Source organism: Eupeodes corollae, chromosome 3, assembly GCF_945859685.1.
Source record: "Eupeodes corollae chromosome 3, idEupCoro1.1, whole genome shotgun sequence".
Classification (NCBI taxonomy): Eukaryota; Metazoa; Arthropoda; class Insecta; order Diptera; family Syrphidae; genus Eupeodes; species Eupeodes corollae.
The window spans coordinates 70,275,147-70,297,989 of NC_079149.1; the positions used below are offsets into that span (position 1 = coordinate 70,275,147).

Sequence of the window (22,843 nt, forward strand, 5' to 3'; positions counted from 1 at the left end):
TTCAAACTTGACGACGAAACCATTGAACATGTTAGCACTGCTAGAAACCTAGGAGTAGTATTCAATCGCACTCTCACTTGGGATGAACACCTTAATAGTGGCATTGGTAAAGTCTATGGAAGTCGCCGCCTTGTTCAAGCCACTTGAAATTTCATACCGGTCATAACTAAACTGCTGCTTGCTAAGGCCCTTATACTACCAATTGTTTTGTATGTTTGTGAAATCTTTTGTAAACTAGACTGTGTGCCTAGCCGTCAAATTGAATGTTGCTTATAACAATATTGCCCGCTGTATTTAAAATCTACGTCGTTATGATCACATATCAATTTTTGCGGTACGGATTTCTTGTTGTAGCCTAGACAGCTTTATAAACTTTCGCTCTCTGAGTTACCTCCATGAAATCATCCAAACGCAACAACCTGATTATCTAAACGGTAGGCTGAATTTCCCTCATTCAACAAGGTCCTTTGCTTTAATATTACCCCGATACAATTTTCTAAATACTGAGCGTCAAATTTGTATTCATATTGTACGCCTTTGGACGTTTCTGCCCATCGTTATGAGAAGAATAAAAGCATAAGTAGATTTAAATTTTTACTTTTTAACTATTTGGCAAATAATTGATGTTAAATTTCCTTTTCTTTATATAAATATGTAAATAGAAGTCTGAGGTATATAATTTTTATTCAAATTCTGAAATTAATGTAAAGGTTTACAAAACTTTATAAGACTCATGTCCTACCTTGTAAGCCATTTTTGAAATAACTAAAATACAAATAAAAACAAATACATATTTAAGTGGTGAACGTTCATTTTTATTGAACTACGAAATGCCAAATTATTATTGGAACACAATGTTTTCTAAACTTAAAATAGTTGTTTATGCCTCCACAAACATATAATGTTGTTTAATTTTGCTTCAGTGCTAGTTGCAACTTCGGTTTTATAGATTCAAATTTAAAGACATCTAACAAAAACATTTTTAGAAAAATCAAAACGATGGCCAGATTATAAGTTAGACATGACGCTCTGTTTAATATTAGCGATTATTCTATTTGACATAGACTTTATCAATTTCGTGACTTCACATCCAAAATCTTACCATTCTTCATTTAATTCATTACATGAAGCGCATTCATAAAGCTAGTGACTACGTAGTCAAAATACAACTACGAGTAGCTTTGTGAATGAAAAATTACACTATAAAGGTAGCCAATCCGAATATGTCATTAATGACAAGTATACCAAATAAGAAAGATTACTTAAGGTGGCGCCAGAGTCCGGGGCGGACATGGGACTCAACCAACATGTGTTTCCAGCAAGCTCGGTCCCTAGTTAGCCGTCTCCAGTTTCGCACGCAAAGTTGGTTGAGATCTTCACCCACCTGCGTGCGCCACCTGAGTCACGGTCTTCCTCTCTGGGCCGTCCCTCGGGATTGGATTCGAAGACCTTCCGGCCTGGAGTGTTGATGTCAATTCGCTCTACTTCACCTAGCCATCTAAGCAGTTGGAATTTAATTCTGTTAACTAGGTCAGTGGTTCGGTACAGACCGTACAGTTCGTCGTTATATCTTTTACTCTATACTCCATCTATGCATATGGGACCAAAAATTACCCGACAAATTTTTCTCTCGAAGCATCCTAAGACGCTCTCATCTTTCTTTGACAGGATCCAGGCCTCAGAGCCATAAATGAGAACGGTATGATGAGTGTTTTATAGATGGTGATTTTAGATGCTCGAGAGATGACTTTACTACTCAATTGCCTTCTAAGTCCAAAGAAGCAGCTATTTGCAAGAGTTATTCTTCGTTTGATTTCAGCGTTGGTTTGATTATCTGTGTTTATAGCGGTGCCTAGGTAGACAAAGTCCTTAACTACCTCGAAGTTATAGCTTTCCATGGTGACGTTTTGTCCAAGACGTCGTTGTTCAATGTCCTTTTTTGATGACAGCTTCCGTCGCAATGTTCAAAAACGTTCGCATGACATCACGCTTTTATCTTCCAATTATGTCAATATTATCTGCGTATCCGAGTAATTGGATGGACCTTTGAAGATTGTTTCTCTAGTGTTGACAGTTGAGTTTTGCACAATTCTTTCTAAAACGATATTGAAGAAGTCGCATGACAATGCATCGCCTTGTCTAAAACCTTTTTTGACATTAAATACATCGGCGAGATCTTTTCCGACCTTGATAGAGCAGCGTGTATTCTCCGTCATCATTCTGCACAAACGGATAAGTTTGACAGCGATGCCAAAACTAGACATTGCTCTGTAGAGCTCTTCCCTATGGATGCTGCCATACGCCGTTTAAAATCGATAAAGTGATGGTGGGTATCGATTTGAAGCTCCTGGGTTTTTTACAAGATCTGCCGTAGTGTGAATATTTGGTCAATAGTGGACTTTCCTGGTCTGAAGCCACACAGATAAGGACCTATCAGGTGGTTGACGAACGGCTTCAGACGTTCACATAATATGACAGAGAGGATCTTTATGCAATGTTAAGAAAACTGATGCCTCTATAGTTGGCGTGATTTAGAGGGTCTCCTTTTTTATGTATCGGGCAAACTATGCTGAGATTCCACTCATCGGGCATGCTCTCTTCCGATCATATTTTGCAGATGAATTGGTGAATGCCCCCTACCAAGCCATCGTCTGCTGCTTTAAATAGTTAGGTAGCGATGCCGTCAGCTCCAGCAGCTTTGTTTGACTTCAGTTTAAATATATGTAGCTATCTTCACATTTGTGCTTTGTGGACTTTAAATAATCGTTTTTTTTTTATTCAATAAAATCAGAGGAAATATAAAATAAGAATGATTTCTATTTGTAGTAAGCTACTAAACGATTAATTTAATTTTGAATTCGTGTGTTTACTGAGCAGCTGATTGTGAAACGTCAAAATCAGTTCACTACGACCGGAGGTAATGTTTTAGTTCATTTTGTAGTTGCATTAAGCCAACCAGAATGCCTTGACTACGTAGCCGCTAGCTTAGTGAATGCCCTCAATCCATACCCTCAATCTATGTGCGGGGGTGGCACATAGTAAGGTTAGGTTAAAGTTGCTGTCCGTGATGGAGTAGGTCACACTTAGTTTAATGGCCCATTGTGATACCACATGAATTTTGAAGGTTTCTTCTAAGCTCTATGAAATCAAATTGAGTCCCTTACGAGATGTGAGGGGCTGATCATGTTAATATGATTAATATAATTTAGATCGTTATATAAGAATTCTCCTAGGTCATTCTTCCAATTTTGAGCTAGAGCAGGGCATGTATATAGGAGGTGAAGAGCTGTTTCCTCATCCATACAGCTTCTGCAAAAGTCATTTGAGAATACGCCTAGCTGCGTATCTTGCTTTCTTATTGATAACGATTATCGAGCTTATATGCGATCTGCTTAGAGATAGGAAGCACCTTGATCGGTTTAAATCTAGTGTGGGTCAGATGTTTTTTGTGATGTTGTTATTCCACCTGATGTTTGCCTTCTTCATAGCGTCTTGCATTAACAAAAACTTAAATGTAGCGATTGGTATGCCAGCATAAGCCAAACGTGGTAGAATTGTTTGTATTATACCATCTGCCTTACAATTTCCTGGAATTTCTCTATGGCCCAGTACCCGACAGAGGTGAATATTTAACTGCTGTGCCATCTCCATTATAAATGGTCGACTATTATAGAGTTTGTAGAGGCAGAGCCCAGATATTTAGATATTTGATAGCGGCCTGACTATCTGCGAAAATACGGATATTTGATATTGATATCAAGTTTTCTTAAGCCAGGACAAGGCTTCTTTTTCGCTTGGAACACGCCTAAATGATTAGGAAGGCGGAATGAGTGACTTAATTCCAGTTGTTTTTGTCGAATTGCATTTGGAGGATTGGGAAGTCCGTGTGCTTTGAAATTGATTTTATGTACTTTATAATTTCGGAGTGGCGTTGTTGTTAACCCAATCTGACGAAACTTTCAGGTGAATGGTAGAGCTATTGCTTGCTAAATATATGAAAGGTTTTATGTAGAGTAGGTTGCCCAGTGACGCAGGTGGGTTCGTGCGAAGCGATCCGCTTATACATAGGCAAGCTGAAAGTTGGACTTTAATAAATTTGTAGCGGCTTATAGCTTTTTCTAAAGCAGTCTACTATATTGCCACACCGTACCTACATTAAATTCGGGTTTATAAATGATTTGTATAACCAATACTTGAATAGAGGTTCCAAGGCGCCAGTTTTAAATATCATTGATTTTCACAAACTTCGTGATTGAAATCCACCGACAAATTGGCTACGTTCAATCTCAGACAGATATGTTATTCGGGTACCTTTTTGTTAGTGTTTTACGTATAAAATAATAGCTTACTAAAAACAGCTGAGATGTCAAAAAAAGGAATCCAAAGGTATAAAAGAATTTCTGAGGTATATATGTATCTGACAGAACAGCTGATTCAATACATCGTTGAATTTCAAGAAACTTGAAAATTGATTTCAGCCTTTTGTGTTTGTTGGTAAACAAAAATATACAAAATGTTAGTTGAAGTTGTATTTGAGGATGTTCTGTACATAATAGACGATGAAGAAGCTATTTGCCTCCTATATCTATATATTGTCACTTCATGATAGTCCTCGTTTCTGTTAATCGTATAGAATTCCAATTGAGCTAAGAGGAAATTTAACATATATTGCAGATTTACGTTATCTCTTATTTATTAAATTGTTACGCAATTCATCATCGTCCGACAAATCAGTTGAATTATCCATTAAATGTTTTATCTTTCAACAATTTCGACTTCGAAGCTAAACTTTTTCTCTGCCTTTTGTGAACAGCTATCCAACTCGTTCAACAAGGTATCTAAAAATCTACCTATCCAAGAATGAGGACAGTTTTTCAATGACAGAAATTTTTAATGATAGCTATAAACGACCTTTCAAACAAATTCCAATGTTTGTTTTCAAAGATGAAAACCAATGATAGCTATAACTGGCGCCTTAGTATTTCATTTACCACCAGGTTCCAGAGGAGAGGGGATAGAAGACCACCTTGCTGTGTTCCCCTACTAACGAATCTTCTAGCAAAAGAGTTGCCCAGCTTTAAGCTAGTTATTCTGCAAATAAGTATTAAATGAACTAACTCCCCAAGCGAAATTTCAGAGATGATAGTGCAGATGTGATGTGCAGATTTATCTACGTTGTTGAAAGCACTCTCTGCGTACTAGTGCATGTTTCGCCATTTCCACCGTTTTACCTTTACAGTAGGCATGTTTAGACATAGACAAAAGTCTTGTATGTTGTATCAATACTCGATTGATTGATTCTAATGTCTTAAGAAGGAATGATGATAGACTTATGGGTCGTAAATGTTTGGGGATGACTTGCGAGTATTTACCTGCTTTGGGACATTAGCTCGTACAGTTTTTTTACATAGCCTTTTTGTAACTGCTCCATGACAATACTTTAGATTTTATATGTAAAGCTGTCATTTTCAATTTATTCAGTAAATTGTGCTTTTTCATCATGAGCAACGCCCGTAAATGTTAAAACATTTCTGGAAAAAATCGGATTCTTTGACCGCAACTTTAACTTTAATCACCACTCCATCCACAAGAAATAATTATTTCGTGTGTTCTGCATGCCGGCAGCGTTATTAGACTATATCAGTTCCTCCAATTTATTTGTAAATATGTATCAGTCATGTAATCCCACGCCATAACTTTTTCTACACCATGTTTTTCTGTGGGTGTCAGGTTTATTGTTTTAACAGCTGTGTTAAACTTTCTTACACGGTTATACATTCAAGACACCGAAAAACGTTGAATATGCCTTCATCGGTAAAGATGAAGTCATCCAAGAAAATCTATAGCCTGCCTTTGTATTCGATTCGACTTACTTTTTGCTTCACTATTGATTAAAAATCGACGAACATTATGCATGATGCTGCGGAGAGCTTATCGGCTTTTATCCGTTATTTTCTTAATCTTTGCATATTATTTACCATGGTTATGCCTTAAGAATTGCTTCTCAATTGAATTCAGTGATCTCTTTTTTTAAAGTAATTTGTATGCATTCGTTTTAATAAACTTTTTTTAAATAGTTTTTGAGTAACTGTAACTAAACTTATGTAAGAAGTCGCCTTATCTACTAAACGGTGTATTCAAAACGTGTGTACGTCAATTATTTCCTAAGTTATGGCGGTTCAAACTTCAATTTTTCGCGTGGATGGAGTTAGGAAGTCTTAGTCTTTCTCTATTGGACCTCAAATACCTTTCATTTATTTTGGATAGTGCTCATAAATTTTCAAATCAGCCCTATATCAGGGGTGGAATCGGCTGAGGTGATTGTTGATAAATGACAATCAAAATGATCGAATTTGATCTACATTAGGTGATAGTCAAATTGATGTCTAAAAAGCTATCACAAAAAAATTTGATAGTCGTTTTCAAACAAATTAGGTTATTCCGAATAGAGCTACCAGACGCTTACACAAACGACTGGAAAATTTTCTTAGTTCACTTTGTTTCTTTTAAAAAACACATTCCTGTGACCTACAAAGCTTACGACATTCGAAAAAAAGCAAGAAAAGTAAGAATGTTATTCAAAATCAGCCAATTTGAAACTTTTATTTAGATATTTTATAAGAATCAATTTAAAATTTCACCAAGGCAACAATCGAATTGAATTGAGTTGAATCATCTTACACAGACGGAATGAAAATGATAGTCAATTTGACTAACAAAAAATTGATAGTCCACAATCACCTTAGCCGATTCCACCCCAGAATTTTGGGGCAAATCTTTTTTTTGTAGAATAATTAGCTACAATGTGTAATTGTAGTTTACTAGTAAGAATTTTTATTTGACCCCCTTTCAGAATCAACAATGGACTATGTTTTACTTGCAGAAAGTAAAAAACTCTTATACAGGTTATAAGTTGTCTTTTGTATTGCATTCCTTTTTCAATATGACAAGGAACTCTTACATAACATTTTGACTACATAGATTAATCACAGGACTACATAGATTAATCATTTAGCCTTTAGTTAAATAGAAAAACACGATCAGCTGACATTTTTGACTTGATAACAAGGAGCCAGTTATAGCTATCATTTAAATTAATCCGGAAATTAGTTTAAATGTGTAGATATTTGACTGTGTTTCTCCTTATTAGAAATGAAAATTATGTACTGCCCGACAATCACACAAAGAATTTTGTTGACGAAAAAACGTTTAATTTATTTTTCTATTTTTTCGGACGAAGGTTCATTTTCCTTAACAGCTAATTCTTTTATGTTCAAAAGTGAGAGGAAATGTTCAACAAATTTTTGATCCAATGGCAGATTTCGGTTGATTTCAATCAGGATTTTTTGCAATAACAGGCATTTTTAATGAGAATTTATAAACGACCTGCCAAAAAAATTCAATAATTGGTTTTAATGATGAAAACCAATTATAGCTATGATTGGCCCCTAAGGAAGATTTGTTTGACATTCTCTCCACTCGCCTTTAGAGTAAAGTTGATCAGCCGAATTTGAAACGTTATGTTATGGAAAATATTTTAACATCATTACAAAGATAAAGGTTTACCATTGTGTTTTAAAAATTACTTCGAGCAAGTGGCCGTGGAGTAGACAGGTCCAATTTCCGACCACTTTTTAGAGCAATTGAGATCATATCAGCAATAATGCGCCGAATATTCTATTTCAGGCCCAAGACGCAAGTTAATGCGCTCATCAAAGCTTTATTCAATAAATTGATTGTTTTCTTATCTGTACTCTGTATGGCATGTAGCATGATTTGCGAACGTTGTTAAGAGACAAGTCAATTCATTGGCTAAGTACAATCTCTTGTTGAATAGGGTATCTTGGATAGATGGATTTTTAGATACCTTGCTGAACGATTTGAATAGCTGTATTGAGATAGCTGTCAAAAAATAAAAACAACATTCAATTGGAGGTAAGACCTAGCAAATAAGTCATCTACAAAACGAGAACAAAATAAGTCAATTTTAAAGTTTAAAAAAATAGATTATAATTACCTTCTAAAGCGCCCAATACACTATACAATCTATCGTACCGACTTGAGTTGTACCGATGTCGGTAGCGATATCGAACGTGAGCACACACACATACGACTAGCTCACGATTTGATCAACTGTCAAAATAGTTCCTCATTTTCATCTTCTATTCTCCTACTTACTTGGTGCTAGTCAAAACAAAAACATCGGTTTCACGGTCGTCACATACGTTACAAACGGTACGATTCTCATCAAAGCAGTCGTATGCAACCTCTCGTTTTCGCTCGATAGCATTCGACCATGCGATTTCAGTACAGCGGATACTTTGTTTTACACACACAATACAATCATCGCATGCGATTCAACTTTTGTACGATAATCGGTACAATTATTGTATCGTGTATTGAGCGCTTAAAAGTCGGAGGCAAATAGCTTTTTCATCGTCTATTATGTACATATTGTATCTTTTTGTTTACCAACAAATACAAAAAGCTGAAATCAATACCAGTGTTTTGTTGGAAAAATCTATCCATAGTATAGTAGGATTTTACACGAATAACAAAAACAATATCCGTAGTATGAATTACACCGATAAAAGTTAGAGTAGAATCTTACTATGGATGGGTTTTCGACATTTATACGAGTCTCGAATGGATCTTATGTGATTTCGTTCTCCAATGTTGGTAACATTGATATTGCATTTGTTTCTCGATTGCTTTGCTCGTTGAGTAGTTGTGCATTTGGAATCATGTGTTTTCCATTGGGAAAAAAAATCAATCTATTACTGTTCATATTATTTAGTTTTGGTTGTGGAAATGGGCTAACTGGGCTTATTTTGCACGAGAAAACAAAAAGAAAAGATAATTGAGTTTTGCTATGTTTACATCAGTTTAGATTAAATAAATCTTCATGGTGTTTACACTGCACAAGATGATTTAAAATTAAGTTTGACAGCACTTTCTAAATTTCAAATGGTGTTTTGATGCTTCTTATGAAGTGCAAGTGAGATAGTTTGATTCGTATTAAACAATGAAGAACTGAATACTTCAACACCGTATATATTCTTATATATAGTAGCTACTCCATGTGCAATTTTGTTTGTATTTGATTAAACCAAAACTACATTTCTGTACACAAACATGCGAATAAACAGACCATAACGTATTATCTGTAAAACCAATTCCTCAACACAGTTTTTTTCTTCCCAAATTTTGACTTGACTGGGATCCCCGACCCGAATAGAAGCGAATCAAGCTCATTTCAACTCGGTTCAGGTATATAAAGAATTGAGGCGAGCTTCAAGCTCGCTTCAACACCACATGTTAATGTAGCAGTCTACGGACAAACCCCCTCCTTGAAGCAATTGTTAAATGAACTTTTTTTATAGAATCTCAATTTCCAGATGTTTTCTTAACATTTCTTGTTTGTTTATTATTATTCTGACAGATCTTCTTTCAGTTGTAAACATTTTTATACCTAAAAACGCACTTAATATTTAAGTTTCTTGAAACTCAACCATGTTCTGTTCTATCTACATACCCCAGAAATTCTTGGATACCTTTCGATTCCATTGTTGACATCTCAGCTGTTTTTGATCAGCTGTTATTTTACACGTAAAACACTAACTAAAAGGTATCCGGATATAATTGACATACTATACATGGACTGCTAGTGGTGTGAATTTTCCATACAAAATTTGAATAAACATGGTTCCACTTAGCTACACTAGTCCTTTCAGGAACAGTGGCAAAAAAAGTTATGAAATATTTAGCGACATCTGTTTGTATTTAGTTGAGATAAGCTTTATCTGACATAGAAAGTACCGACATCTAGTATAATTTGTTGACAGCAGTGGTTGTGAGTATTAAATGTAAATGTTACACAATTTTTCCACAAAGCCCTCTTTGCGCTAGTGTTTTGTCCGTTAAAAGTGGAACTATCGTGAAGTTGGCTACTAGCAGTCCATGTATAGTATGTCAATGCTGGATACCCCATCTGTCAGAGATTGAACGCAGTCATTGTGAACTAGCAAACCAAACTCAGCAAAAATCAAGTCACAACTGTCAACAAGATCAACTCCTAAATGGAAAATAAACGCCTCTTTGATAAAATTAATTAAAAAAGTAAAGTATTCCTTTTCGATTCCATTTGAAAAACATGGTCCGTCTGCATTGTGATTTGTGAATCACACTTCACTTTGAGAATTATACCTATTGTGAATCGAACTGTAAATACAACCCTCACCAACACAACTTTATTCACATTTAAAAAAGAAACAGAACTTCCATATGAGTTCGAAGTTTGTATCTAATTTATTATTTTCAGAGTACACCAAATATACCTTGCTTTTAGGTTCTCTTTATAAATAAAATTCTCTTTTCCACAGTTTGAGAACTTCTGACATCAAACATTATTTTAATTTTCTAGAATTTCTTTGGAGACTGCTTTGACAATTAAATCTAATAATATAAGATCTCATAACATCCCTGCAATCTTCGAGTACGAAGAACAACAAAACGAATATAGATTTTATTAAGTTTCGTGGCGAAGCGTTCAGAGACAGAGACAAGTTTTTTACTACGCTGAAATATAAACTAGCCAACTTTTGCCATTTGATTCTTTGACATTTCGTTTCATTACATTCACTACTAGTGAAACATCATAGACCATAGGCAAGGCAGGAGAAAATATACAATTTTATTTTATTTTACAGACTTAAATGGCAAAATAATATAATAAATACAATATTTTCAATTGATTGTGCAAAGAAGCAGATAGTTTCATCAAAATAATTTATATTCAAGTGAGTGTTGGATTAAAGACATTTTATCTAATTAAGAAGCAGTTTATTATGTGAACTCGATTTTTGGAATTTCTCCGCATTCAGTTCAATATGTCTGGTGAAATGTTAATGTTAGGTCAAAGTCGTGGGAACTGGAAATTACTTAAATAAAATTAAATTTTGTGTTTTAGTGACGTCATTTAGACACATTCTTCATGTTTTTGAATTAATATTTATACCAAAGAAATCCCTATTTTTAACCATAGTTTTGGTAGGCCACATTTAATTTAAAAGTACCAAAAAAGGAATCACCCATTAGGTATTGTTTTTATTTATGAATTACTACGTATTATATACCTGAAAAGATAAAGTTTAAATTGACTCTTGAAATACTAACAACAATTAGGGTGTGCTTGCTACCCGGTTGATAAGATGTGATGTCATCAAAAATTGTGAACGTCGCTCGGTCGATTTCATTTGAATCATAAAGACAAAGCAGGTGACTCAAAACAGCAACCAACTAATTGTTACTTCTTAGGAATGTTATTATTTATCATAATGATTAAAAAAGCTTTACTTTATCGATTGAATGTAGGTAAAATAAATTAGTAGCTTAGAAAAGAATGTGCATTATTTTGTGATAGCAATTAAATATCATCGTTGCAGATATACGATAGCTTCTCATGTCAAAAGCGAAACCATGATGCAAGTCTAAAGCATTTATCATTCTCTTATAGATCCAAAAGCCTTTGCTGCTACTTGCTTTTCTTTTATATGCATATTAATGACAACTTACTTTTATTGATATTTTAATTCAAATAATATTAAGTTATGCTTATTGTCGGGACAACTTATTATCACAACTTTTGATTATTCAATTTGTAAAGATAACTAAACTGCATACTAAAAAGTTGTAAAATGCCTGGCGAATAGCTGGATTGTCTTAGGGTTTCAGTTTTCAATGAATATTGAATATTAATTGCACGAATAATTCTTAGTCTATTTTGAATTTAAATAAATAGCATTTTCTGAGATAAAAACAATATTTAAGATAAATCAATATTGATTTATACTCTCACCATATGTACATAGGTATTTCCTGTTCTTCTTCAATAAATTCCAATTTAAATATTATTGATGATAAGTCGAGCATTAAAATTTAAAATAATTTAAAATTTTGTTTTAATGAGACTGAAAACTTCCAAATCCTCGATATGATTAGCAATTACCTCTTGTAGAACGATGTTTACTCTTGTACACGATGTTGTCAAAAATGCCTCAAAATGTTGTTTGGTTTTATTTAATCGATGTTAGCATTTTGTCTCTCCCTCTAATCTGGTTGTTTACTTCAGGACTTATATACGACCAAGCATGAGTATAATTCATATCTCTTGAGTAATTCAAAATCAAATGATTTAATTAATTTATGAAACATAGAAATTGTTCTTCGCTTCTGTCTTTAATTGATTTGTATGCTCCAAGTCGTCCTCTAAGGACTAGATTTTTATTTTTTTAAAGCGATCATAGGACAAATCATGCCAAAAATGAGCCAGTAACTCGCTGTGTCCGTGAAGTTAATCGTATTTCTTGTGTTTTTGATTTTGACTTTCATAGTAATCGTTCTACCCTTAAATGTAATCTACAACGTTATTTTATAATTAATTTTTGAAATAAGCAAAATACTATGTACATACCCATATACGAGTATATTTATTTTTATTTATGTAAGTTATTTTCAAGTAGTCTGTAAGATATTTTTGTCTGATTGATGAATAAATAAATAAATACTAAATACTAAATTAAGCTTAGAACTGTAAAATATGTAAAACTGAAAACTAAGTAGGTTTTAAAGATAAACAAAAATACATTCAATTCAATTGAATCAATTTCTGAACCACTAGTTTTCCTGCAACTTATTTAACCCTCTTGGACAGTGTTAAACGAAGAAAATTGATGATGGTGATACTTTCATCATTGATAGATTTACGTCGCTTGAATATCATCATAAAGTTTCTTGTCTTATCCTTTTTTCTCGTTATTTTGACGGATTTTTCTTAAGACAAGTAGCCAGCCTTCCCAGTCATTGCAAGGTGCACTGACACCTCCTTCCATACCCTCTCTTTCTTTCTTATATTGACACTATATCTTGACATTATACTGGTTAGTAATATTCCATTATGTGACCTATAATTGTAAAAAAAAAATCATTAATTTTAATTTTGAATGACAAATGTGGGAAATATAAATATGTTAAAGTTGGCAGAATTGAGGCGACCAATTTTATGCCCATGTCAAACAAGTATAAAAATTAATTTTACATGAAATGATAGATTTCAAAAAATCTGGTAATATAGACAATATTTTGATGATGCTTTACTTTAACTGATGTAACTAAATGGATTCAAAATCACGTATACAAATAATCTACTTACAAAATTGAATTAAATCGTTTTGCTTTAATGTTATTACTATTTGTTTTTCTAGTAATCTTAACCTAAAGACTCCTAATAAATGACAATCATGATAAATGTATACATATTATTTTTTGTATAAACATAATACCAATATAATATTATACAAATTAAAAACTGATTATGTATAAGCTTCAAGTCAATCAAAGACAAGCACTTACATGCTAAAAAACAGTTGGATAGTGCGTGATACCTTTAATACAAATAATTCAACAAACATAACACTCGTGTTTTTAATGAAATTTGCTCCACTTTTTAATAACTACGTTCAAACGATTGATTTTTAAACCAAATTTTATGAATTCTTACTTGAGATAATGATGCAATCGCAACTAGTATTACCTTGTATTATTCTGTTTCTTCCTTTGGTTTGTGTGTATATATATATATATATGTACATATATCAAACCACAAATATTTCTAACGATTTGTTTTGTTTGTACATCTTAATTGGATTGTTTAAAAAGAAAACAAAAAAAGAATACTGTGTTGTTCTTTTAAAGCGGTTATTTGGATACAATATTAAAATTCCCAATGTCTGTTGAATATAAGTAATTAACTGGCATTTATTTGAAATATAAACAATATTTTAAGGTTAAATAAATAGTAATTTGTCTAAAAAAATACATACAAAGAGGAATGGGCTTTTTGGTCTACCTATTGCTCACAATTGAGATCTATGTTTTTGGAATTCGTTCCTTAGCCCTACTACGCGAATGTAGAATGCCTTTGCGTCTGTATTTCCAAATCATTGCAATATTCAGTAACTCAAAACCAATGTGGTGTAGAACTCCTTTCCAACCCTCTTTCCCTTTAATAATGCTCATACTGTGTCTTTGGAAAGTTTAGCCATATTAAATTTTTGGTAAAGGTTCCAATAAGAGCCCGGCAGCATTGTTTACATCATGTATTACTATCAACAACAAAATAGATTAACTTTTGCACCAACGGCCAATATTAGGAAATAATATCGTGGTAGGCGAACAATTTGCTTAACGGTATGAAAATGGTGTTTTTTATATTCGATTTATTTATTTGTTATGTTAGAAAGCTTATGAGCATCATTTTTGATTATGAACACAAAATTGTAAGGCATGGGGCTTAAGCAGAATGCTAAAAAAATTCTTACTTTAAACAGTATACAATTCTTTTTTTTTACTGCTAAAATAAATGTGTTTTGTTGGTAATTAATTTCATACTCTTACTCATTCGTTTAGCCATCATTAGTGAAGTATTGTTTAATAAAATATTTCCGGATGGAATTATGCATTGAAACAAAAGTATAAGAACTTATTTATTGAATAATAGTTGAACGAAGAATGGAAAATTAAAGAACAAAATAATTTATAATGAGCAAAAAGTTTGTATTCCTTATGAGAAAAAATTTCCAACACATTCACACCATAGTAATAACTTCTTTTCAAAGATAAGTGGTAAGTTGCAAGATACACTAGTTTGTACTTTTTAATCAACGAAAATATACAGCAGATACATGTTATTATTATGATGGGGCTCACATCGAAACATGTTCATATACTTTTGAAAATTCAAAAGCAATGTATTATATAAAATATACAATACATACCATGTTTTTATTTTACCACTGCTCTTGTAACTTCTAACAATATTAAACTCCAAACACAGCACAGAACTTTCACAGAGATTAAAATCTCTGTTTAAAGGTTACAGAGATTAAAATCTCTGTTTAAAGGTTACATAAATAAACATATATTAATAATGTTTAATAGATAATTCATGCTAGATTTTTCATAGCATTCCTGTGGCTTAAGATTGATTATTTGAGCTGTGTATATATTTTGTCTCATCAACTTCCATATAATTAACTAAAATTTGACTTTTGTATGAAAATGTTTAAGACTAATAGACCGGTATTAAAATTTTATTTTAAGTTCTTATTAACTAGATATACATATATAAACCAGATTCCATCTTTTAAAAATTAAATTCCAAAAATCGAGTATCTCTTAATTTATTTATTGATTTCACGTAATAACGTTATAAATTCTTTTTCAATTTCTCCAAAATCCATTAAAAAAAAGAACTGCACGTGCATATCTGAGCACAAAAATGGATGAACTAAAGGGTTTCTTTAAACAAGCCGGCAAAGAATTTCTGAATGCTGCCGGCGAAGCGGCGGCCGGGGCAGCGAAAGAGATCGTGGGAAGTGTAATCAATGAAATTTTTATTAAAAAAGAAGCCGAAACAAAAAGAGTTCTTCCGAGCATAAAGAATATGCGAGTCGTAAGTAATTTATCCTAATTAAAATTAATTCACAAATAAAGTTACTATTCACTACAAATATAAGGAATACGTTGAAAGCGTTTTTTTACTCTTTATATATAGCAATTCAATCAACTAGGGAGCTATATGAATCACCAAATCGGAAGCCATTGAATATTTTTCAATGTTGTTTGTCAACCGCCTCAACATCACACGATGAAAAATATTTGAATGGAAGGTCGATTCATGCTTACATGCTCATTGCTTTATTACAATCTCTACACAATAACAGTGTCTTCCTGTTTCTTTCCAAGCCCTCCACAATTTCTAAAATAATTGTCTGTTTTGTTTGTCTGACCCTCACACATAAAAGTAATAAAACTTTCAAAAAAAATAATATTTTTATTTTTTGATATCGTTTGAATTTTCACTTTCTCTTCTTAGGGTTGTAAATATATGTAGCTATTAAAAGATCTATTCAAAGCAATAATTCAGTCTGGCTGCTTCTAAATAAAACAAGGCGGCGCCTTTTTGAGTGAAATTTTTGTGTTTAAGCATGAGACTGATTCAAAAAATATAGAAAATATCTTTGTTTCAGTGCAAACTTGCTTGTCCCGAAATACTTTTGTTTGTATAATTATAAGAAATCGAAATGGGAAATTTGTTTTACTATGTTCACTTTGTTTTTTTTTTTCAAATCATTTTGATAGAAATAACTGATTTTATTGAGAAATAAAATTATTCTAGAAGAAAACGTTATGTTTAAAATAATTTTTTTACCTTATGAAGTTGTATGTTATAACGTTACTCCAATTACACTGTTCTACAATGTTTTCTCTCGGCTATCAAAATGCACTTTTTCAAATCCAACTTTTATCATGTAAGGTTTTTGAGATATTTATTTTTCAAAATAAAAAAAAAACTGTACGAGGCTTTTAGTAATCTAAATTCATGAAGAAGCTTTTGTTCCATTAAAATCTTGATGTTTTCCCAAATCTTTAATTTTTTTCTTATATATTTAGTTGAAATATTTATATTATTTCATAAAATATTCGAAAAATGTTCATAAGTTGTTAGGTTTCACGTGGCGCAAATTAATATGGAAGAAACGCTGAACTGTTTGTGTTAAAACGATTTAAAAAAAGGAAAAAGAATTGCTCTTGTAACAAATCCGAAGTCTTAACAATTCTATCATATCAAGTTTTTGAAATATATTTAAAAACGTAGAACTAACGTTGAAAACGATATAATATCTAAAACTTGAGACTGAAAAACAGCTCTAATAATAAACTCCAGAACGTATTTTTAAACACTATAAAAGTGTTAAATTCAATGCTCAAAACTTTATATAGAGTCCATAAACTAAGTATTTTGTACTTTGCAAGATCATCATATAAGCCCCATTTTTGGCAATCTTTAACATTTTTAAAGGAACATATTCTAAAAATCTGATGTGATCAAAAAATTAAAAGGCAAAATTAGAATTCAGGACAATGAATGTTTGTGCAACAAAAAAAAACGTAATTTTTTGTCATGGGAAAAATATTTCGTTTTTAATTATTTAAAATATTTTATTATTACAACAAAATTAAAATACAAATGGCGTTGCTCTTGTTCTCCATTTAGCAAGGATTTCAAACATTTTATATGAGAACATGTGGGCATAAGTTTTACTTTTTTAGTTGTAACACAATAGATGAAGGTACACACTTTATAAATATCTAATAAGCACTATACACACAATTAAAGAAACACAAATTAAGCACCAAAGATCCAACTCTTATCCGACCACTAATTGTAAAACATCAAAACATTGCCTGACATTTTATATATGTACTTATGTACAATATACGTACACACATATACATTTTTAATTTGTTTCTAATTTGAAAAACAAAATATAAGTTTGTTAAAATCTTAAGTTCGTAAAAAGAGCTTTCAATTTATAAAATAACTATTCACCACTGTATTCCACCCTATACTGCTCTCTGCGGAACTTTTTTTTGAAACAATGCCAAATATTAACTACTAGAATAACAACAAAAGGGTGTGCGTATATTTTGTGTAGTCAAATGGTTTTCATAAAATAAAGCCAACCCTTCAAGAGTACGATATCCATCCCAGCCAACAAAATGAGTTCAACAAGTTTCCTATTTTCATTGTCATGTTTTGTTGTCGTTTGGGGAACGAAATCCAAGGGACGCACCCGCAAATTCCAACTTTGTCTGCCACTTATCATTCATACCTACATATATACATATGTATGTTGATAAAAAGTAAAAAGGCGACGCTGACTCACTAGTTCCCGAATCCATCATTGAGCGAATAAGTACATGGGAATATCCTTCAGGACTAGTGGTTATGTTATATTACTTTATTTTATTTCATTTCAGTTAACACTTGTTTGTTCTTAGGACTACACTTGAAGCTTAACAATCAATTGTGTATACCAAAAGACTGCATTCAAAATTCTTGAATACAATAAATACAGAAACCGCGTTATTTGATAAAGAAAAACTGAAATAATTTCATTCTAATTTTTTTCGTTATCGCTTATAACCTTATGGTTAGATAAAAATAAAAAAAAAAAAATTTCTATGGTGTGAAAATCACATCGTTTAGTCAAAGTCTTGCTCTTGAAGAATTTCGAAGTAAAAAAAATGCCATTTGTTGCTAAGCCCGAAGTGACATTTTTAAAGACCTTTCGCAATAGTAACAATGAAAGGGTTTCATTGCGAATTATTTCTAAAGAAAAATTCTCAAAAGATGTAAAAAAATGTAATACATTAAATTGTGAGGGTAATGATGACGATAGTTTGCATGAGAAACTCTTTTCAAAAGTAAACATTAGGGAAGCCGAGCATGCATTCGATTTGTTAAAAACACCATTCGTTGATTCGTGTTTAAGTTTAAATGCAAGAAGTGATAGTTTTGCCCATATCGATGAGGAAAAAAGTGAACCAGATAAAAATAAATCTCCCCACAATAATACAAATAAGTCCCGAAAAAAGACCTTTGATGGAAAACCAATATATCAAGTAAAATATTGAATTAAAATTGAAAATTTTTTTAAACTCGAATTATTCATTTGATGAAAATTAAATATTTTTTAACCTGATCTTTTGATTTGTTTAATTACAAAAATATGAATCCAATTAGTGCAGCCATACTCAACCTTTTTTTTTAATGGGCCACATTGATAATTTTGTAACGGTACCCCGGGCCACAAGTAATATTTTTGTATCGTAAATAATAATACTCATTTTAATGTGCATACAGACATACATTATGTATTTATTATTTATTGAAAATATTTTAATGTGATTTTTGAAATTGAGAACACATTTTCAAAACTTTATTTAGATCTGGCTTGTTGCTGCATGCCAAACTAATGACATCATCTAGGTGGGAGTCCTTAAGTTTTGTTTCGGTAAATATTGTTTGCATTTTCATTCTGGAAAACGAAGATTCGCAAACAAATGTAGATCCAAATAGAAGCCACTCGTGAGATAGTCGTTGTTTCCAGATGCCATGGGTTTTCTACAAGCGTTAAGCATTTTTTTTATTTTTCTGATATCATGAAACCTTTTTTCAAATTCTTTGACAGTGCTGTTAAGTAATTTAATATTCTCAGCAGATTTCTTTAGAGATGTCGATGAGTCGCTTTGTAGCTATTGCCATTGTAGCTACTAAGTAAATTTTGTAGCTGTTTACTTCTTATTTCTTCATGAAAAATATTAAGATTTTCTTCAAAAACAAATATTTTATTTGCCATCTGTAAAATTATGTTATTTTGTTCTGGTAAATTTCGATTGAGGCTATTTAGTTTTCCTGTGATATCGCATAAAAATGCTAAAAGACAGCACCATTGATCACCTTGCAATTCTGCGTAAACTTTTTTATTTTGTTGTAAGAAGAGGATTATTTCTTGGCACAAGGAAAAAAACCTTTCCTAAACCCTTCCCCTACTAAGCCATCGCACAGAGGTATACAAAAGAACTTCACCATACTCACTTCCCAATTCTTTTAAATTTTATGTGGCTTAATTCTTCCGCTCAAATATAATTCACAATATCAATTACAATCTTCATCGCAGCATCGAATTTTAAATTGATAATCCGTGCTGCCAAGTTTTCTTGATGAATATTGAAATGAAATGTAATTAAATTTGTCAAATTATATTTTATTTTAACAAGATAATAAATCCATTTTCAGATCGAGTCATGGATGGACAGCCATCTGTACATACACCCACGATTTTCTTAATATCAATTTTATTCTGATCTAGAAAATTTGAAATTGTATCAAGATAATCTATTCCCCGGGTCTGACCTTTCGTCGGAAGGGATTTGAAAAATTCTTGGAAGATTAAATTCTGTTCTGTGCAATATCTAACAAACACCGAGCATTGAGATGTTACTGAAATATCAGTAGTGGAATCGAAAGCCAAGCTAAAAAACATACAGTTCCTTAAGTTTTCTATTAAATTTTTAGGAATATATTTGGAAATGTCTTTAATACGTCTCACACATGTTGAATCAGACAGCAGTAGTTTTTTTATTTAGGACAATATTTGTTTTTTTTTTTTGTTGCTAAATTTATCAAACGTATATCGGCAGCACTTACGAAACATTCTTTGACAATTTCTGCGTCGGTGAACGGTTTCATGTGCTTACCAAGAGTATTGTATATTTCGTAAGATGCCTTAGTTACCACAGACTCTTGAGATAAAGCCACGGACATCACATTTTGTTGCTGTTGCAATGACCTTCATAAAAAAGTTAATTTTTCACTTCTACCAGGAGGATAAGTTTCGTTGAAAGATTTGTATTTTGTTTTAAAATGACGACCAATATTATACTTTTTTAAAATAACTTTTTCACAGCATATTAAACAGGTATCCGCGTTGTTTATGCTTGGCATAACAAAATATACTGTTTCCCATTCGTCTTGAAATGATCTATTTCCATAAGATATATTTCGTTTTAGTTTCGAAGAAATTCCTGCCATTATTCTTTATTTACAAAAATTCACTGCAACCGCACAAACTGAAATTCAAAATGTAAGTACCTAATCATCAAAACAAGGTATGTCAGAAAAATAGTTTCCTTGACTTATTATGCCTGGACTGCTGTGTTTATGAATTTTCCATTCAAAATTTGAATAAAATGATTCCAATTCGATTTCGCAATAGCAAGAAAAGTAAGGAATACTCAGCGACATCTGTTTTTTATTTAGTTGTGAAAACTTTTCATGGCGTTGAAAGGACTGACATCTAGAATATTTTTTTGAAAACACACGATGTCCATTTTTCCGCTATGTACGTTATAGGTTTGCTTTCATTTTGAAAACTTAAAAAGATATATTTTTCTTACGTTTTTCTGTAGTCACTCGATATTTTAAGAATTCATTAAACCAAGCTGCGGGCCAACTTTTATAAGCTCGAAGGCCACAAGCGGGCCGCGGGTTGAGTATAGCTGAATTAGTGGCTAGAATCCATTGGCTTTCAGGGAATGAATAAACGAATTTACTGTCTGTCTATTTTAAAGTAACATTATTGATTAATATATACATTATATATATATATATAATTATTATACATTATTTTATAATTTATACAATTTAAGTTTATTAGTTGAGTTCCGGTTTTATCTATTAAATGTGCATATATTTATTTTGTGTTTATATGTAACACACAACTTTATTAAATTTAATTACAAAAAAATAATACCTATATTGTAATCTTAACTTGTTTATTTTTTAGCTTGGCGAAAAAGCTAGTGGCTTACGTGTTCATTCTGATGTTCAGGATTTTGAAAGTCTTCGCGAACAGTGCCTCTCATCGGGTTCTCTTTTTGAAGATCCCATGTTTCCGGCTAATGACGAATCACTCATGTTCTCACGTCGTCCAGATCGTTATGTTGAATGGATGAGACCACATGTAAGTTCTTCTTGGGTTTCTTCTAAAGAGTTTCTTACGTAATTGGTCTCACATTAGGAAATATGCGATGATCCTCAATTCTTTGTCGAGGGTTATTCGCGTTTTGATGTACAGCAAGGTGAATTGGGCGACTGCTGGTTGCTTGCAGCAGCCGCAAATCTTACTCAGGACCAAAACCTATTCTTTCGTGTTGTGCCAATTGGTCAGGATTTTGACAACTATGCTGGTATATTTCATTTCTGTTTCTGGCAATATGGGAAGTGGATTGATGTTGTTATTGATGATAGACTTCCAACTTATCGTGGAGAACTACTTTACATGCATTCGTCGGAGAAAAACGAATTCTGGAGTGCACTTCTGGAAAAGGCTTACGCTAAGTAAGACATCAAAATTATATTAATTTTCATGACTTGGACGTTATGCATTTTTAGACTTCATGGTTCCTATGAGGCGCTTAAAGGTGGTACTACATGCGAAGCTATGGAAGATTTCACTGGTGGAGTAACAGAATGGTATGATCTCAAAGAAGCACCTCCAAATCTATTCAATATTCTTGGCAAAGCTGCCGAGCGTAACTCTATGATGGGTTGCAGTTTAGAGCCAGATCCAAACGTAACTGAAGCTGAGACCCCACAAGGCCTGATTCGTGGCCACGCGTATTCCATAACGAAAGTGGCTCTCGTTGATATTGTAACACCAAATCGAACAGGAAAAATTCCAATGATTCGTATGCGTAATCCATGGGGTAACGAAGCTGAATGGAATGGTCCGTGGAGTGACAGTTCGCCCGAATGGCGCTATATCCCAGAGGACCAAAAAATCGAAATTGGTTTGACATTCGATAAGGATGGCGAGTTCTGGATGTCATTCCAAGATTTCTTGAATAATTTTGATCGTGTCGAGATTTGCAATTTATCACCAGATTCACTTACTGACGAGCAACAGAATAACGGCAAACGCAAATGGGAAACTTCCATGTTTGAGGGTGAATGGACAGCTGGTGTGACAGCAGGAGGCTGTCGTAATTTCCTTGAGACATTTTGGCATAATCCACAATATGTTATCAACTTGGTTGATCCCGATGAGGACGATGACGATGGAAAATGTACTGTTATTGTTGCATTGATGCAGAAAAATCGTCGATCGAAACGAAACCAAGGCATGGAATGCTTAACTATTGGTTTTGCTATTTACCATTTAACTCCGCGGGACTTGGGTACAAAACCCCAACCATTGAGTTTCTTCAAATATCGGGCATCTGTTGCACGTTCACCACATTTTATTAACACTCGTGAGGTATAAGATATGTCGGTTTTGTTAATTGACAATTCTCGAATGTAGATCGAACACTTTTTCCTAGTTCAAAACTAATTATATTCTTTTTCAATTTGGATTTTTAACATTTATGGATT

At 32.7% G+C, this 22,843-nt stretch overlaps 1 protein-coding gene across 11 annotated transcripts in view; it reads left to right on the forward strand.

Annotated features, from left to right (window-relative positions):
* Positions 1-22,843, forward strand: part of LOC129951529 (calpain-A) — a 59,766-nt gene that overhangs the window by 8,067 nt on the left and 28,856 nt on the right. For 9 of the 11 annotated variants that reach the window (XM_056063727.1, XM_056063731.1, XM_056063733.1 and 6 more), the window contains exons 4-6: positions 21,255-21,431; positions 21,489-21,808; positions 21,863-22,727. In XM_056063727.1, coding sequence (XP_055919702.1) covers positions 21,255-21,431; positions 21,489-21,808; positions 21,863-22,727 — 1,362 coding nt within the window. Of the gene's footprint in view, positions 1-10,637; positions 10,800-15,309; positions 15,512-21,254; positions 21,432-21,488; positions 21,809-21,862; positions 22,728-22,843 lie in introns of those variants that run through there. The other 2 variants (XM_056063735.1, XM_056063736.1) reach the window with 1 other exon arrangement.